This window comes from Urocitellus parryii, chromosome 1 (assembly GCF_045843805.1).
Source record: "Urocitellus parryii isolate mUroPar1 chromosome 1, mUroPar1.hap1, whole genome shotgun sequence".
In the NCBI taxonomy this organism is placed as follows: Eukaryota; Metazoa; Chordata; class Mammalia; order Rodentia; family Sciuridae; genus Urocitellus; species Urocitellus parryii.
This window is the reverse complement of record NC_135531.1, coordinates 240,651,089-240,669,012: the sequence shown is the minus strand read 5'-3', so window position 1 is coordinate 240,669,012 and position 17,924 is coordinate 240,651,089. Positions and strand designations below refer to the sequence as shown.

The 17,924-nt window shown below is 35.2% G+C and overlaps 1 protein-coding gene across 2 annotated transcripts in view; it reads left to right on the top strand.

The window, feature by feature from the left end:
- Hibch (3-hydroxyisobutyryl-CoA hydrolase) overlaps positions 1-17,924 on the top strand; it is a 77,754-nt gene that overhangs the window by 46,892 nt on the left and 12,938 nt on the right. For both annotated transcript variants that reach the window (XM_026389056.2, XM_077799089.1), the window contains exons 7-11: positions 6,705-6,783; positions 8,902-9,047; positions 11,886-11,972; positions 14,320-14,378; positions 15,124-15,205. In XM_026389056.2, the coding sequence (XP_026244841.2) occupies positions 6,705-6,783; positions 8,902-9,047; positions 11,886-11,972; positions 14,320-14,378; positions 15,124-15,205 (453 nt within the window). The remainder of the gene's footprint in view (positions 1-6,704; positions 6,784-8,901; positions 9,048-11,885; positions 11,973-14,319; positions 14,379-15,123; positions 15,206-17,924) is intronic.

The window sequence follows — 17,924 nt, the reverse complement described above, 5'->3', positions numbered from 1 at the left end:
TAAATACCTAAGAGTAAGAACCTTGTCTAATTCACTTCCCTCTCTTTTCTTCCCAGGCCTCTAAATTCTAAAAAAAGTCTACATTGGCTGCCCTTGAATCCATTGTTCATCTTCTGTATAGCCCATGCTGAGGGAAGGGAAAAAAAGTTTCTAGGCAGAGCCAATTTCCATAGAGAAAAGGCAGTAGTTGAGCACGCAGTGGCCTTCTCTTGTATGTCTTTGTTGCTTTAAAATTATATGATTTATTGAAATTGTAAAAGCTTAAAATTGTGGAGAAATGGCATGAACCCCTGTGGCTAGTGGAATGAGAGCACGGAAGAACTGTAGAAGCTAAAGTCAGAGAGGTAGCTTGGGCCAGATTACGTAGAGCCTTGCAGGCTGTGGAATAGGGTTTGTAATACACACTTCTGCATATGATATATATTATTATATGTAAAATATATATCTGATTTATTCAAATATATCACATTTATTCAAATGTACGAGATACATGGAGAAAAGTCTAAAAGGTTACTTACCAAATTGATAATAGCTGTGTGTCTCCAGAGAAGCCTGGCAAGACTAGGACTGAGAACTGTAATGTGTGAAATTCAAAGTTAATTAAAAAAAGGTCAGCCAGGTGAGAACTGGAGGTCTGCCTTCTAGGAAGCTCTTGTGGGTCCTGAAGCTCAATAGAACATAATCTGAAACTGTTAATTCAGTCTCTTTTTAAAGTTCTTAGCAGCATGTTCCTCAATAGGTATAAAATTTCAGTTATAATATGATAGAAGTAGACAATAGAATATAAGGCAAAGGCCCTTAAAATAGTAAAGGAGATTATTAGTGTAACTAATTTTTTACCAGAATCGTAAGATTTTATTATAGTTTTGAAGTATATACAATCTAATATGGGCTTATCTTGTCAGTTGACTATGTCCTAATGCAGTACCTATAATATAAATAATCACAATCATAATCTAACATTATGGATATAACCTAGAAATGTTTATAGCTAAGGTCGTTGTAGGTAGCAAATAAAGAATTTTATTCATTTCCATATTTACGGACATGATCTATTCAATTTTAAGCTTGGAATATGGTACATGAAGTTTATAAGAAATTGTGTGCGTTTCTAAGTATTTTGTAATGAAAGAAAGTTTTTAAGAACTTACAAATGGCTGAAATGAATTTGAAAACAAAGGAGATAAGAAAAATTTGATGAAAAATTAAAAGAATCAAAGAAATGAGTCCCTTTCAATTTTCAAACATACACTGATTAAAAAGAATTGAGAAGTATAACAATAAAAGAAGTTCTAAATAATGTAAAAAGAGTGTATGTACCACAGGAAATTACCATGATGGGAACTAATATAAACTTGGATGCTTTGTTATGTGTACTTCATGTTTCAAATATGCTTGGTAAATATATCTGTCATATTGCCTTTTTCTATGACATTCAGTAGGTTTGAAATACTTTCAGTAGAATCTTTTAGTAATAAATTTTTAAGAGTTTTGTAATTAGCCTCATTAAATGTTTTTCTTAATTGTTCTAATTTGTTATACATGATGGCAGAATGTAGTTCAATTCATATTACACATATAGAGCACAATTTTTCAAGTAACTGATTGTACATAAAGTATTTTCATACCATTTGTGTCTTCATACATGTACTTAGGGTAATGATGTCTAACTCATTCCACCATCATCCCTACCCTTTGACTGCTCCTTTCCCCTCCTTCCCCTTTGCCCTATCTAAAGTTCTTCTATTCCTCCCATGCTCCCCCCATCACCATTATGAGTCAGCATCCTCATATCAAAGAAAACATTCAGCTTTTAGTTTTTTGGGATTGGCTTGTTTCACTTAGCATTATATTCTCCAACTTTATCCATTTACCTGGAAATGCCATGATTTTATTCTCTTTTAATGCTGAGTAATGTTCCATTCCATTGTGTATATTTACCAAAGTTTCCCTATTCATTCATCTATTGAAGGGCATCTAGGTTGGTTCCATAATTTAGCTATTGTGAATTGTGCTGCCATAAACATCCATATGGCTGTTTCCCTGTAGTATGCTGGGTTTTTTAAAAAATATTTTTTAGTTGTTGATGGTCCTTATTTTACTTATTTGTATGTGGTGCTGAGAATGAAACCCGGTGCATCATGCATGCTAGGCAAGCGCACTACCACTGAGCCAAAACCCCAGCCCTAGTATGCTTTTTTTTTTTTTTCTTAAGAGAGAGAGAATTTTTTAATATTTATTTTTTAGTTTTCGGTGGACACAACATCTTTATTTTATTTTTTATGTGGTGCTGAGGATCAAACCCAGCGCCCCGTGCATGCCAGCAAGCACGCTACTGCTTGAGCCACATTCCCCGCCCAAGTACTTAAGTTTTTAAGTCCTTTAGGTATAAACCAAGGAGTGGGATAGCTGGATCAAATGGTGTTTCCATTCCAAGTTTTCCAAGGAATCTCCATACTGCTTTCCAGATTGGCTGCACCAATTGGCAGTCCCACCAGCAATGTATAAGTGTGCTTTTTCCCCCATATCCTCGCCAACACTTATTGTTGTTTGTATTCTTGATAGCTGCCATTCTAACTGAAGTGAGACAAAATCTTAGAGTAGTTTTGATTTGCATTTCTCTAATTGCTAGGATGTTTAACATTTTTTCATGTTAGTTGATTGATTGTATATCCTCTTCTGATAAGTGTTGGTTCAATTTCTTGGCCCAGTTATTGATTGTGTTATTTGCTTTTTTGGTGTTAAGATTTTTGGGTTCTTTATATATCCTAGAGATTAGTGCTCTATCTGCTGTGATTGTGGTAAAGATTTGCTCCCATTCTGTAGGCTCTCTGTTCACCTCACTGATTTTTTTTTTTTTTTGCTGAGCAGAAGCTTTTTAATTTGAATTCATCCCATTTATCAATTCTTGGTTTAAATTCTTGCAGTATAGGAGTCTTATTAAGAAAGTTGGGGCCTAATTTGACATGATGGAGATTTTGGCCTACTTTTTCTTCCATTAGGCTCAAGGTCTCTGGTTTAATTCCTAGGTCCTTGATCCACTTTGAGTTGAATTTTGTGCATGGTGAGAGATAGGGGTTTAATTTCATTTTGTTACATGTGGATTTCCAATTTCCCCAGCACCATTTGTTGAAGAGGCTATCTTTTCTCCAATGTTTGTTTTTGGCACCTTTGTCTAATATAAGGTAACTGTAGTTAGGTGGGTTAGACTCTGTGTCCTCTATTCTGTACCATTGGTCTACAGGTCTATTTTGGTGCCAATACCATGCTGTTTTTGTTACTATTGCTCTGTAATAAAGGTCTGGAATAGTAATGCCACCAGCTACCCTCTTCTGGCTAAGGATTGCTTTGGCTATTCTGGGTCTCTTATTTTTCTAGATGAATTTCATGATTGCTCTGTCTAGTTCTATGAAGAATGTCATTGGGATTTTGATTGGGGTTACATTGAATCTCTATAGTGCTTTTGGTAGTATGGCCATTTTGACTATTAATTCTGCCTAACAAGATAGATCTTTCCATCTTCTAAAGTCTTCTTTAATTTCTTTCTTTAGCGTGTTGTAGTTTTCATTGCAGAGGTCTTTCACCTCTTTTGTTAAGTTTATTTCCAAGTATTTTATTTTATTTTTTTGAGGCTATTGTAACTGAGGTGGTTTTCCTCATTTCATTTTCAGTGGATTTGTCCCTGATGCACAGAAATAGCTTTGATTTATGGGTGTTGACTTTATATTCAGCTACTTTGCTGAATTCATTTATTAGTTCTAGTAGATTTCTGGTGGAATGTTTTGGTCTTCTAGATATAGAATCATATTGACTACAAAGAGTGATAATTTGAGTTCTTCATTTCCTATCCGTATTCCTTTAATTTCTTTCATCTGTTTAATTACTCTGGCCAGTGTTTCAAGAACTATGTTAAATAGAAGTGGTTACAGAGGGCATCCCTGACTTGTTCCAGTTTTTAGAGGGAATGCTTTCAATTTTTCTCCATTTAGAATGATGTTGGTCTAGGGCTTAGCATAGATAGCCTTTACAATGTTGAGGTATGTTCCTGTTATCCCTAGTTTTTCTAGCGTTTTGAACATGAAGGGATGCTGTATTTTATCAAATGCTTTCTCAGTGTCTATTAAGATGATCATATGATTTCTTATCTTTGAGTCTATTGATGTGATGAATTGCATTTATTGATTTCTATATGTTTAACCAACCTTGCATTCCTGGGATGAATCCTACTTGATCATGATGCAATAGGTTTTGGGGTTTTTTTGTATTCGATTTGCCAGAATTTTATTGAGAATTTTTGCATCTATATTCATTAGAGATATTGGTCTGAAGTTTTCTTTCTTTGATGTCTCTTTCTGGTTGTGCAATCAGGATGATATTTTGGCCTCATAGAATATGTTTGGAAGTGTTCCCTCTTTTTCTATTTCATGAAATAGTTTGAGAAGTATTGGTATTAGTTCTTCTTTAAAGGTCTTGTAGAACTCAGTTTTTTATCCATCTGGTCCTGGGCTTTTTTTGGTTAGTAGGCTTCTGATGGCATCCTCTATTTCCTTACTTGAAATTGATCTGTTTAAATTGTGTATATCATGGAGTTTGGGTATATCATATGCCTCTAGAAATTTGTTGATGCCTTCGATATTTTCTATTTTATTGGAGTACAAATTTCCGAAATAATTTCTAATTATCTTCTTTATTTCTGTAGTGGCCATTGTAAAATTTCCTTTTTTCATCATGGATGTTAGTAATTTGAGTTTTCTCTCTCCTTCTCTTTGTTAGCATGGCTAATGTTTTATCAATTTTACTTATTTTTTGTGTTTTGTCAATTTTTTAAAATTGTTTCTTTTGTTTCAATTTCATTGATTTCAGCTCTGATTTTAATTATTTTCTGTCTCCTACTGCTTTTGGGGTTGATTTCTTCTTCTCTTTCTAGGGCTTTCAGATGTAATGTTAGGTCATTTATTTGGTGACTTTTTCTGCTTTTAAGGAATGAACTTTATGCAATGAACTTTCCTCCTAGAACTGCTTTCATAGTGTCCCAGAGATTTCGATATGTTGTATCAGTGTTCTCATTTACCTCTAAAAATTTTAAAATCTTCTCCTTGATATCTTTTGTAACCCATTGTTCATTCAATATCATATTCTTTAGTCTCCAGGTGTTGGAGTAGTTATTTTTTATTTTATCATTGATTTCTAATTTCATTCCATTATTGTCTGATAGAATGCAGGGTAGTATCTCTACTTTTTTGTATTTACTAAGATTTGCTTTGTGGCATACCATATGGTCTGTTTTAGAGAAGGATCCATAGCTGCTGAGAAGAAAGTGTATTTGCTCGTTGATGGATAATATGCTCTATGTATGTCAGTTAAGTCTAAGTTATTGATTATATGGTTGAGTTTTGTAGTTTCTTTGTTTAGCTTTTGTTTGGAAGACTATCTATTGGTGAAAGAGGTGTGTTAAAGTCTCCCAGAGTTATTGTGTTGTGATCTATTGACTCTTGAACTTGAAAAGAGTTTGATTGATGAACATAGGTGTTCCATTGTTTAGGGCATGTATATTTATAACTGTTATGTCTTGTTGATGTATGGTTCCCTCAAGCAGCATGAAATGACCATCTTTATCCCTTTTGATTAACTTTGGCTTGAAGTCTATTTTATATGAAGATGGAAACCCCTGCTTGCTTACGTAGACCATGTGAATGGTATATTTTATCCCAACCTTTTACCTTTAGTCTGGGGTGTCTTTTCCTATGAGATGAGTCTCCTGAAGGCAACATATTGTTGGGCCTTTTTTTTTTTTTAATCCAATCTACCAGCCTATGTCTTTTGACTGGGGAGTTTAAGCCATTAACATTTAGGGTTATTATTGAAATATGATTTATATTACCAGTCATTTTGTTTATTTTTGATATTTAGCTTGAGTTGGTTTCTCCTTTGGTTGGCTTTTCTTTTATTGTAGTTCTTGCCTTTGCAGATTTTCATTATTGTTTTTTATTTCCTTCTCGTGGAATATTTTGCCAAGAATCTTCTGCAGTGCAGGCTTTCTTGCTGTAATTTATTTTAAATTTTGTTTATCATGGAAGGTTTTTATTTCATTGCCAAATTTGAAGCTTAATTTTGCTGGATATAAGATTCTTGGTAGCATCCATTATCTTTTAGAGGTTGGTATATGTTGTTCCAGGATCTCCTGGCTTTGAGAGTCTGGGTTGAAAAATCTGTGATCTGAATTGGTCCTCATTAAATGTTTATCTGAGAAAAATGATGTTGCTCATTTTATTTGATGAAATAAGTAAGTAAGTAGAATGTGTTAAATATTCTTTTTAAAATCATTGAAATTTGATAGAATAGCTTGGTTGTGCTTTTTGGATTATGGTGCCACTAATAAGCAACACTTGGTGGTTCTGAGAAAAGTCAGTATTCTTTAATACTACATCTTTGCCACATTTGTTTTGAAATGAGAGGGAAGTGGGGAAGAGAACATGAAACACTACTGATTGAAAACATCTAAGTTAAAACAAATTAGTTTCAGATTTCAGGGATTCCCTTTTTTTTGGTCTGGTAAGTTCATCTGAAATTGTGTGGTTTGGGTCTTCAACCCATTTTCTGGAACAAATTCCTATGAATATAATTCACTTGCTTTGTATTATTTGTTTTTATGCTTTCAATTTTTACAGTGTTTTTTAACCAAAAATTTTTTCTTATTTCCCTAGGGAGTTGGTATCTCAGTTCATGGACAATTCCGAGTGGCTACTGAGAAGTCTGTTTTTTCAATGCCAGAAACAGCAATAGGTAAAAAAATCATTTTTTATGATTACTTTCAGAATCATCTTCCTTTGAAACACTTAAGCTTATACTGTTGTTGAAGGAATGAAGTAATGGAATCTTGTGTGAGATATAACAAAGAAAGGTTGGAAATATTATGAACAACTTTATAAAGGAAAGCAAGCAAGAGAAACCTCACAGTAACTCCAGGTTTATACCTTGAGTTTCCAGCCTTGGTGTGGTCCTTCATTTGGGAAAGTTAAGCTAAGAGGCCAAGGAGACCAAGGCATCTAGAATTCCCAGAAGAGAGGACCACAGAGGAGAGAGTTGCAGAGAGAACTCTGGAGCTCTGAGGGATTCTTGTGTAAGGAGGAGGTAGCCTAATTTCAGGTCCAGGCTTTGCAGTACTTAGAGGTCAAGCAGAGGAAGTAGAGCCAGCAAAGGAGACTGGAAAGATGCAGCCACTGGGGACAGTGGGAGAATGTGTGTGTATGTGTGTTGTCCTGGAGGGAAGAATGTGTTTAAGGATGGGAGGGTGCTTTCACTTGGGCAAAATACCATTGAGTCTCTGGGCAAGAAGAAGAGCAGAATGTTGGGCAAATGTAAGAAGGCCACAGTGGCTGGAGTTTAGTGGCTAGTAAGAAATACAAAAAGTGGTCAAGGGCCCTGAAGGATTTTGATAAAGATGATTGTTCTTATCCAAGACAATCAGGAAACTGTGAGAGGGTTTTAAGGAGTGCAATACTCTGATCAAAATTCGTGTTTTAGAAAGATCACCCTGGCTAAGAGAAGGTATCAAGGTGGATGGTTGTTTCCTTTACTGAGGTGGGTAATGACAGGAGTGGGGAAGGTCGGGAGTTCAGTTTATTTTTATGTACAGTAGCATGCTGCTTATTCTCTTAATTATAGGAATCTTTGTCAAGTAGAACTAGAAAGAATTTTTGAGGTTTTGTTTTTATCTCAACTTCATTACATTAAGTAACCTTAAAATAGCTGTATGAATTAAACAGCTAGGGCATCACTGTTGTTTAAAGAAGTTCTTAAACACCAAAAAATAGTATACTGGTAACTAATTGTAAGGTATCCAATTGTTGTAAGTAGAGAGGGAATTTTAAAAATACTGATGGCTAAGGAAAGAGTAAATGCATGTGATTAGTATCAGTTACATACTGATGGTTTAATAGAATGAATGGTATTGTACTATGCCAGAGTCTCAGCTGGCACTGAAATCACGAGCCACCACACACCTTGTAGATTCCAACAGCAATTCTTTATTCCCGATCTCACACCAGCCTCCACACGCTCAGGGGAAATTCTCCAATATGCCGCCGCCCCCAAAATCCTCCTCCACAAGGCTTTCTCCAAATCCCATTTGACTCTCATGAGAACTCAACGGGAACAAGCAGCAGGAACACCCTAATCCCAGCAGCAATAATCATCAACCTCCAACTTCCCTAAAACTCCTATTGTCACGCCCTAAACCCAAGGACGGGGATACTTCCTGCAGGAATACACCCTAATCCTGGATCCACCCTGGTGATTGAGCAGGGTCACCTTTCTCAAACACACAAGCAAGGTCGCAGCAAATTTCCAAGGCAAGTCCATTTAACATGGGGTACTCTGGCAAGGATATGATGCGTCATTCCTACTTGGTAATGGCTCTCAGCAGTACTAGTCTTTAAATATCTAGAATATTAGATAATTGATTAAATTTCAGAAATGATTTAAATGTTGGTGATTAATTTTCCCATAATAACCCTTGGATTATGTATTTTTCCCCTATGCTTATCATTTGGAAAGAATATTTTTTCCAATTTTTATCTATTTCAGAGATTCTTAGAAAAGTAAATTGATGACAGGAAAATTTAGGTAGAATTATTGAGTACTTCAAGTACACAAAACAAGTATCATCCGATACTTTCTGCCTTCTATAGAAATGAGACATGAAGATTTTGAAAATACCCCAATCATCACAACTTGTATTAAGTTCTTTGTGACATTGATTAAATTTAGTATTTAGTTTAATAATATTTGTAGTATAGATTTATACTCCAGAGAGAAATGGCTATGTGACTTAAAGGAAGGAGGTTTTATTCACTTCTTATTTGAGTCATTGTTATTTCTCTTTGTTATGTTTAATTCCAGGACTGTTCCCTGATGTAGGTGGAGGTTATTTCTTGCCAAGACTTCAAGGAAAACTGGGTTACTTTCTGGCATTGACAGGATTCAGACTAAAAGGAAGAGATGTGTACAGAGTAGGAATTGCTACACACTTTGTAGATTCTGAAAAGGTAATTGGATGTTGACATGGAATGTGGAGGTACTATAAATGGTTGAAATAACAGGTTTTTGGTAGACATGGGTGTGAATTTTGATTTATTGCTTTTAGCTGTGCAACTGTTTTAGTTAGATTTTTTGTTGTGACCAAAAGACCTGAAAAGAACTTAGAGAATGAAAGGTTTATTTTGGCTCACAGTTTCAGGAGTTCCATCTATAGTCAGCCAACTCCATTCCTTTGAACCTGAAGTGGCAGAACATTGCGGCAGAAGGGCATGGCAGAGGAAACCAGCTCAAGACATGGCAACCAGAAAGCAAAGAGAGGTCTTTGCTCACCAGGGACAACCCCAAAGGCACATCTCCAATGACCTACCTCTTCCAGCCATACTCCAACTCCCTACAGTTACTCCATAAGATTAACTCTCATAATCTAAATATTTCACCTCTGAACATTCTTGAATTGTCTTAGCTTTTGGAGACACCTCATATTTAAACCATAACATCAGCCTTGGAGAAGGTGCTTAAGGTTTCCAATTCTGTTTCCTCATGCAATATGGAGATGATAATACTTGGATTCAGGGCTGTTTTGCCTGGCATCTTTAGTGAATATTTTTTAATGAATAAATAGAATGTTAGAAAAAAACCTATGTTAAGAAAATCTAATTATATAATATCTAAATTTAAAGATAGGCTTTTATGAAGACATTTCTGAAGGATTCTGTTATGGTAAGTTTCCCTAGTGCATTTAAAATAATTGCATTTGTAAAATATTATCTTGACTTCTATCTATTTATTTATTTATTATGTATTGGGAATTGAATCCAAGGCCTCACACATGCTAGTCAACTGCTCTACCACTGAGCTACATCCCCAGCCCTTGGTCTTGACTTTTCTTAAACATATCTGTCTTGTGCAAGGAATACATGTTACTTATCTTATTTTTTTTTTTCTAGTAGTATGGCCAATTTTCTTAGGATAGCAAAGAGTATACAAATAGACTGAGTTTAAAACCTACCCTGAATTTAGCCTCTCTAGTTTCTTGGTTTTCCGTCTGCAAAAGGGAGATGATAATATTTCCATAATAATCAAAACTCGTTGTGTTACATGTAACAAACCTAAACAAATTAATTTGAGGTGATTTTGTCCCAGAATTCTCAGTAAAAGGCCTGTGATTTATTCTACTTCACCTTGCTTAGTTCACCCTGACTTATATTATATATATTTGAACCATGTGGGTGGGTGGAATACACTGACTGCCCCATCTGTTCTGGGTAATGCACTTCATCTTTGGAACCAGAGAGTGAAGTCCACTTCTCAGGAAGCATGTGGTCTTCAATGAGTATCTGAGGAAAAGGTGTTTGGAGTTAGAGGAAGGAATGTTATAAAAGTTAAATTAGAAAATTTGTGTTTCATGCTTGGCTGTATAACTGACATACAGTAAGCATTCAGATTTTAACTGTTATTATTTTAACACAACTTTCTCTGTGTATTTTTTTTTAAGAGTTAACCAGAATTTTCACTGAGAATTTCTTGTGTTACACAGGATGTCCCACATGTACCCATGTGTCTACTTTATAACATTCTATTTGGGGCACTGATACCAGAGATTGCATTAATCATTGGATTATTTTATAAATGCCTAAGGACTGTTAAAAAATATAATTCTTTAATGTCATGCATCCTCTTACCAGCCATTAACATAAACCAGTTGGATAGCATAAAAATGTATCATTTGCTTGCTAATAGAATTCCCTTTATTAACTTTATAAATTGGCTGTGCCATTTTTTATGTTAGTAAACCTTGATCTTGATCCATTACGGATCCTATGAGGTATGTGAAGTGTAAGAAATTGAAGTTGTTCCTGTACACTGTTATGAGGGCCTTCCATCCCATCTGGTTGAAGTTGCAGATCTTCCTGTTGTGGGTATCTTCAGTCACATTGAGTAAGCAGCTGTTTCATCCTTCCCTTGAGCCATGGACATTCCATTGTCCACTCTGGAAGGATATTCTTGATTATAGTAGAACTTAGCTAAGGATAGAAGAGGGAAAACTGATGTGCAGTGCTTTTCTCTGTCATCTTGCCCAATAATAATACCTGTAGCAGATAAACAGCCATTCTTAGGACCTATAGGAAATATAGAAATGAGTAATACCCAGTGAAGATGGGTTTAGAAGTGGGTACAAAAGGTAGATAAACATGTCTCATCTGGCAGTGTAAAGCATGACACGTATAAAAACAGGATACATGCTAAGAAAGTACTCAAAGGATTGAAAGAAAGAGCATACCTGTAAGAAAGGATTAGATGGCCTTCCCGTGAGTATCATCAGAAAAAGGCAAATAGAGTATATAAACATAAATAAAATAAATCAACCTCATGGCCAGGAAAACATTAGCTATGTTTTGGAAATAGTGAAAAGTCGCATTTAGTTGTAGAATAGATATGTGAATGACTAGATGGAGAAGTAAGTGGCAGTGATGACAGTAGCGCCTAGTTAAGTGTGGTAATTTTACTTAGAATTAATTTAAAATAAAATTTATAAATCAAATCTTTGATTACAATACAGGTTGAGTATCTTGTATCTGAAATGCTTGGGACTAGAAGTGTTTTCGATTTTGGATTAGGGATACTCAACTTGCGCCACATTTCAAGTGCTCCTTAGTATCTTCCATCTCTTATCTGTTCCTGCTAAGGCAATTTGCTTTGTGGGAATGACTCAGTTTAAGAGAGCATTTTTAAGATAAGATTCTAACAAAAGAAAGAGAGATTTTTAAAAAAAAATGAAAGTTAATTTAAAAAAACCTTTCTGTTTCTATGGGTTTCAAATGTTTATCTTTTTATTTCCCCCGTAGGTGAGCATGTTAGAGGAAGATTTGGTAGCTTTGAAATCTCCTTCAAAGGAAAATGTCGCAGATGTCTTAGAAACCTACCATACACAGGTGATCTTGTCAATGCTTTTACCCTAGGTTTTAATTTATGGGGAAAGTGAAGTGATTAAAAACTTATCAGTTGGTAAATAGTATAGTTTGTAGATGTAAATAAATATACTGGGGATTGTTTTACTTTAAATCTTGGGGAGAGGACCAGTGCTTTGTTGTTAGAGTAGTCATCTGATAAGATGACTTCTTACTGTGCACAGCTCCTCTCATCACTGCTAGAGAACCTCAGTACAATGTCTTCCGAGGGCTTTTCACAACACAGTGTGGCATTTCTGTAATGGAGATTCAGTGTTCACACTGTTTTATGGAGCTGCTAAATATCTATCTAAATAATATAATGTTCGGTTTAATTCTTAAGTTATCTAACTTGATTTTTCTTGTAAAAGCCAAGTATAAAAGCACTATACAACTCTAATTACACATCTTATTGAATACATACTTCTTCCAAAAAAACACTAAAATTATAATTGGAGAATAAAAAAGGCATAAAACCACAAAGTCAAATGGAACAGGAGACGATGGAAGACGTGTCAACGTACTAGGAGCTTGAATTCTAGGATTTGTGTGTGTGTGTGTGTGTGTGTGTGTGTGTGTGTGTGTGTGTGTTGGTGGGAATTGAACCAGGGCCATACACATGCAAGGCAAATATTCTACCACTGAGCTACATCCCCGGCCCAACATTCTGGGAGCTTGAAATCAGCAGGCTTAGGTAGTTATACCTGAGAATGCTAAAATCATCCTTCAATGTGGGAAAGACAATAAGAAATCAGCTGATTCCTGGTATAGACCCTTTCTAAGGAGTCAGGGCCCTCTGAAAACTGGGTTATAGGGCTAGGGCTATGATTCAGTGGAAAAGTTTTTGCTTAACATGCTCAAGGTCCTGAGTTCAATCCCCAGAACTGAAAAGAGAAAATAGATTAAAGCATGGAGTGGGGAAGAAAAACAAGAAGTTTTTTTGTTTGTTTTTGTTGTTCTTTCATTTTTGAGATAAAATGTTTCACTATATTGCCCAGGCTCTGGGCTTAAACTACCAATTCTCCTGCCTCAACTACCAGGAGCTGGAGTTACAGGCATATACCACCATGCCCAGCTAAATTGTAAGTTTTTAAAAGCAGAACTCTAGAAGTCTTCCTTCTGTATAACCCAGAGCAACTGTCTTCACATAGCATGGCAGCAGAGTAGAATCTTACTCCGAGGACAGGTGTGGTTGAGATCCCCCTGTATTCTTAAGAGGTGGAATGTAACTAAATGGGAAGACCCATAGCTGCAATTGGCTTAGAGAACCAGCATATACATATAGTTTCCTCACTTCAGATCTTCACAGAAAAACAAGTATTGCTAGGGCAAGAGTAAGAAATTTAAATACAATAGCAAAAATGGAAAAACCCTACAACAGATAGATTAAAATTGACATTGAAGAAAACTCCAGGATAAGAGGAAGAAAAGGATAATGAGATGGAAAAGGAAGAGAAGGGAAGGCCAATGTGTAATTATTAGGAATTTATTACAGAGAAGACAAAGGATGAAATATTGAGAGAAACCGTACAAAAAGTAACCGAGAAATAAAGAACTCAAGTGCAGATTGACAGGGTCACTGAGTACTTGATGTAATAATGTGACTATAGAGCTTATGAGGATTCTATCCATTTTGGTCAGAGCACTTAACAGTCTTTCACTTTATCAAATTGGATAAACATGAATTGGATTATGGTATGTGGAGATTGAAAAAGCCTTACCAAAGAGTTCTGTTAAATGTGTAAGTATTAGTCTGTAGGAAAGTCATCTTGGATTTATTCAGTACTTTTGTCAGTGATTTAGGTGAGAATGTTGACAGAATTTTGACCAAATTGATTTGAAACTAAGAAAATAAGTTAGGTAAAAGTACATGAATGTAAAAATACTTTGAATTTAGAGGAATCTATTTAATAGTAACTATTGAAATTTAATGAACATACGTGAGAACCACCCAAAATACCAAATTTATAAGTACTGTTTTCTTTTTCTGGAGGTCAGAGCTGCAGGGACACCAGTAATATAGTAGGAATTTCCAGATCGGATAGAAAGTTGGCAGGATGATCTCTCAGATCCCTTGAAATCCTTAAACTCACAGATACATTTACATGGAAATGTATCGCATAAAAGTAAAAATATAAGAACATTTTGCCTTAACACTAGCAAGAACTAGAGTACATCATATCATCTGCATTTTGAGCACTTAATGGTAGGTATTTGAGATTGTTAGATATAATTTGACTGAACATAATTATTTGTCACAAAGTATATCATTAAAATGTAATTTTTATGGATTTTAAAAATTTTTGAATTCAAATTATTTCTTTTCAAACAGTCCAAGATTGATCAAGACAAGTCTTTTATTCTTGAGGACCACCTGGACAAAATAAACAGGTACTTTAAAAGACATCTTTATTATATTTATTCCTTTGGAAAAACTATTAAATTGAATTTGCTAACATTGTAATTATGTTGTATTTGGCAGTATACTTAATTTTATGATCATATAGCATAGTGTGTGCTTTTATTTTCACTTAAATTTGAAAGTAACTTCTTGCCCATCTCTTTTAGAGGGAAATAATAATCATCTATAATTAACTAATCTTCCATGCTAATTTAGTTTAATTCAAATTCCTTTTTTTTAAAGAAATGGGGAAGAAAGGCTAGAAAATAGTAATTGAACTAACTTATCTTTTATCTTTGTAAAATCATCTTCTCTGAAGGTTTTATTAAAGCATCCAGCAAAAGGTTTTATAGGAGAAATCTGTCTGAAAGATTTGAGAAATTGACAGACTGGCCTAAGGAAATAAGAAGAAAACTATTGGAAAATAATAAATCCATCTCTTCATTTCACAAGCTTCAGGTTTTCTTTAGTTGAAATATTTATTTACATATAAGTACTATGGATGTAAGAAAGCAAATGAAAAGAGAAGATTTAGGTTTTGTTTTGCACTAATGATGGTAGACTGTGAAACCCTTACCTAGAGGAGTAATAATTCTGTTTCATTATCCTATAAAATAGGCTAAGAAATTCTTCATTATTGCAACGGGTCTGGGGGAAGCTTGTTTTCATATTCTTGGTTATTCTGGAAATGGGAAATCACTTGCACATTGGTGAAAACATGTTTCCTTTTTTTAGATGTTTTTCAGCCAACACCGTGGAACAGATTATTGAAAATTTACAGCAAGATGGTTCACCTTTTGCCCTGGAGCAGCTGAAGGTAATCTATGGATTCTTTCTTCTCTGATATGGTGAAGTCCTAGAGTGCGGAAGTCTCTCTGAGGGGTGTCAGTGGTCTGTGGTGGTTGTAACCTAAGGCCTGGGAAGCAGTTCTAGTAAACATTGGCCTGCTCTTGAGGGCAAAGTCAAGCTGGGATTATATCCTTTGAATGTAACAGATAGGGATTTTTGTAACCCTGTTTCATTTCCAAGAAGTCCCCTTTGTCCTATGGGAGTTTTTAGGAAGATTTTTATCATAAAGTTTGGGTCACTGACGAATAGTCACCTGATGATATTTTGAAATTATGATATTAATTGATGAATTCTGTTTAATATGAAGTATTTTTTTAAGCAAGAGGTTTAATGGAAATATGATCCTATTTAAACTAGTAAGAGATTACATTTATTTATAATAGCTAAGTCTTAAGTAGTATTTCTGAGTTAAGGACTCTGATTTTTCTATAGAATAACTGATAATAGAAGAAAAGCTATTTTTATATAAATGTGTACACAACTGAGTTTAGCCAGCAGCCAGCACAGACTTTATATGTGAAGGTTCGGCTTTGTGAGAAATCCTAAGGGAGGTTGAATTAAAGAGACAGACTCTAATTACCTTTAAACCAGCTCCAGGACCGCTAGCCTCTAGCTACCCATTAAAGTAGCGAGGTTTACTAAAGAGGCTAGCAAGAGAGAGAGAACACGCTAGGGTGTACACTTTTATTGGGGAACAAAAAATTCTGCCTCCCATACAATGAAGGGGGGCAGTGTCCCAAGGTCAGGTGAGACGATTGGGTCTTTAGGGGCTGGGGTCAGACACTCCTCCACTGAATCTCTATTAGATGAATTAAACAACAACTCTGACTTTCACTCTCCCTATGGTTGCTGGCAATAATCCCACTCTACTTTGAGCTTCTGTGAATTTTAGTGCTCATGTAATTGAAATCACATAGAACTTTTCCTTTGGAATTCCTTATCACTTGGAATTTTGTCCTCAAGCTTCATCCATATAGTGACAGGTGCCAGAATTTCCTTCGTTTTGAAGGCTGAATATCACTGCATTGCATGGATATATTACATTTTGTTTACATTTTTTGGCTATTGTGAACAATACTCTTGTGAACATGGGTGTCTCTCTTTGAGGCCATGTTTTTAATCTTTTGGATATGTACCCATATGGATTATAGGTTAATTCTGTTTTTAATGTTTCAGGGAGTAACTGTACTATTTTCCATATAGCTGTTTCATTTTATGTTGCTACCAACAGTATAAGGGCTCCATTTTCTCCAGATCCTCACCAACACTTGTTATTTTTGACATCCCAATGGCTACCAATCTTAATATTTATAAGATGATAGCTCATTGAAGTTTTTTTCTTTTAAGTTGTAATTGGATACAATACCCTTTATTTTATTTATTTATTTGTGGTGCTGAGGATCAAACCCAGGGCCTTACGCATGCTAGGCGAGTGCTCTACTGCTGAGCCACAACCCCAGACCACTCATTGTAGTTTTGATTTGAATTTTCCTAATGATTAGTGTTCTTAAATGTCTTTCCATATGTTTGTTGATATACAAATATATGTTTTCTTTGGATAAATTTCAAGTCTTCTGCCAATTTTTAAATTGTGTTTTCAGAGTTTTTTGTGTTGACTTATTGAAAGAGCTCCTTGCCCCACCCTCCCGCCTCTTTTGGCCAAGCACTCTACCACTGAGCTAAATCCCCAGCTCGAAACTCCCTCTTCTTTTTGAATCTCTCATTTCTGATGATGAGACTACCAGGCTCTCCAAAATAAAGAAGGTTCTTCAAGTATCCATTTGCAGTGTAAACAAAGGAGCACACAAAGAAGAAAATCGAAGTTTTTCTTCCTACCCTTAAGCCCTTGGTAAGAACACTAAGCCAAGGAAGGAGATCTAAATGGACAACCAATCCTTAGGAAAGCTAGGCTCTATGAAGTCCATGGCCAGAGAGTCAGAGAAACAAAAACAGGGAACAATAGATTCTGTTTATATCCAGGAAGTTGGTCCTGAGTGAATGGCCAAGGAAACCAGTTATCTTTAACTCATTTAATTGTGTTCTCTGTTGTTGATAGGGGATGGCCTATTGTGTGAAGGCTTAGAGAGAGGGCATATAAGTTCTTCTTGACTTCACTTATGGTGTGAATCTACATCATGTACAACCAAGAGAAATGAAAAGTTACGTTCCATTTGTGTGCAATGAATCGAAATGCATTCTGCTGTCATGTGTAACTAATTAGAACAAATTTTAAAAACAAGATAACTGTGATTCTTCTTTCTAGTTAGCAATGTGAGATTACGTATTTGTTTAAAAATACCCATTTTGTGAAGAGTAAATGATACACAATTTCGTTCCCAAAGAAGTTAACATACAGATTTATGCACCAAAAAAAGGAGAAGGGATAGGAAAACTAAGAGTGATAACCCAAACATGGATTTTTAAAAAGAGCAAAATACTAAAAAGAGAAATTCATCCTGAAGGTTTCATTCATCTTTTTATAAACTTTGAGAATTATTCATAAAATATACTGTTTCAACATAAAGTGGTAGGCTTTCATTCATGAAGAATTAACTGTGAAAGGAACTTTTCTTCTGCTGTAAACAAGTAGAAAACTGGACAAAATATATGAAACAACTACCTATGTCCCTGAGGGAAGGAAAAAAAGGTTTTATTGGCTTTCTTTGTGGAGGAATTTCCAGAATATT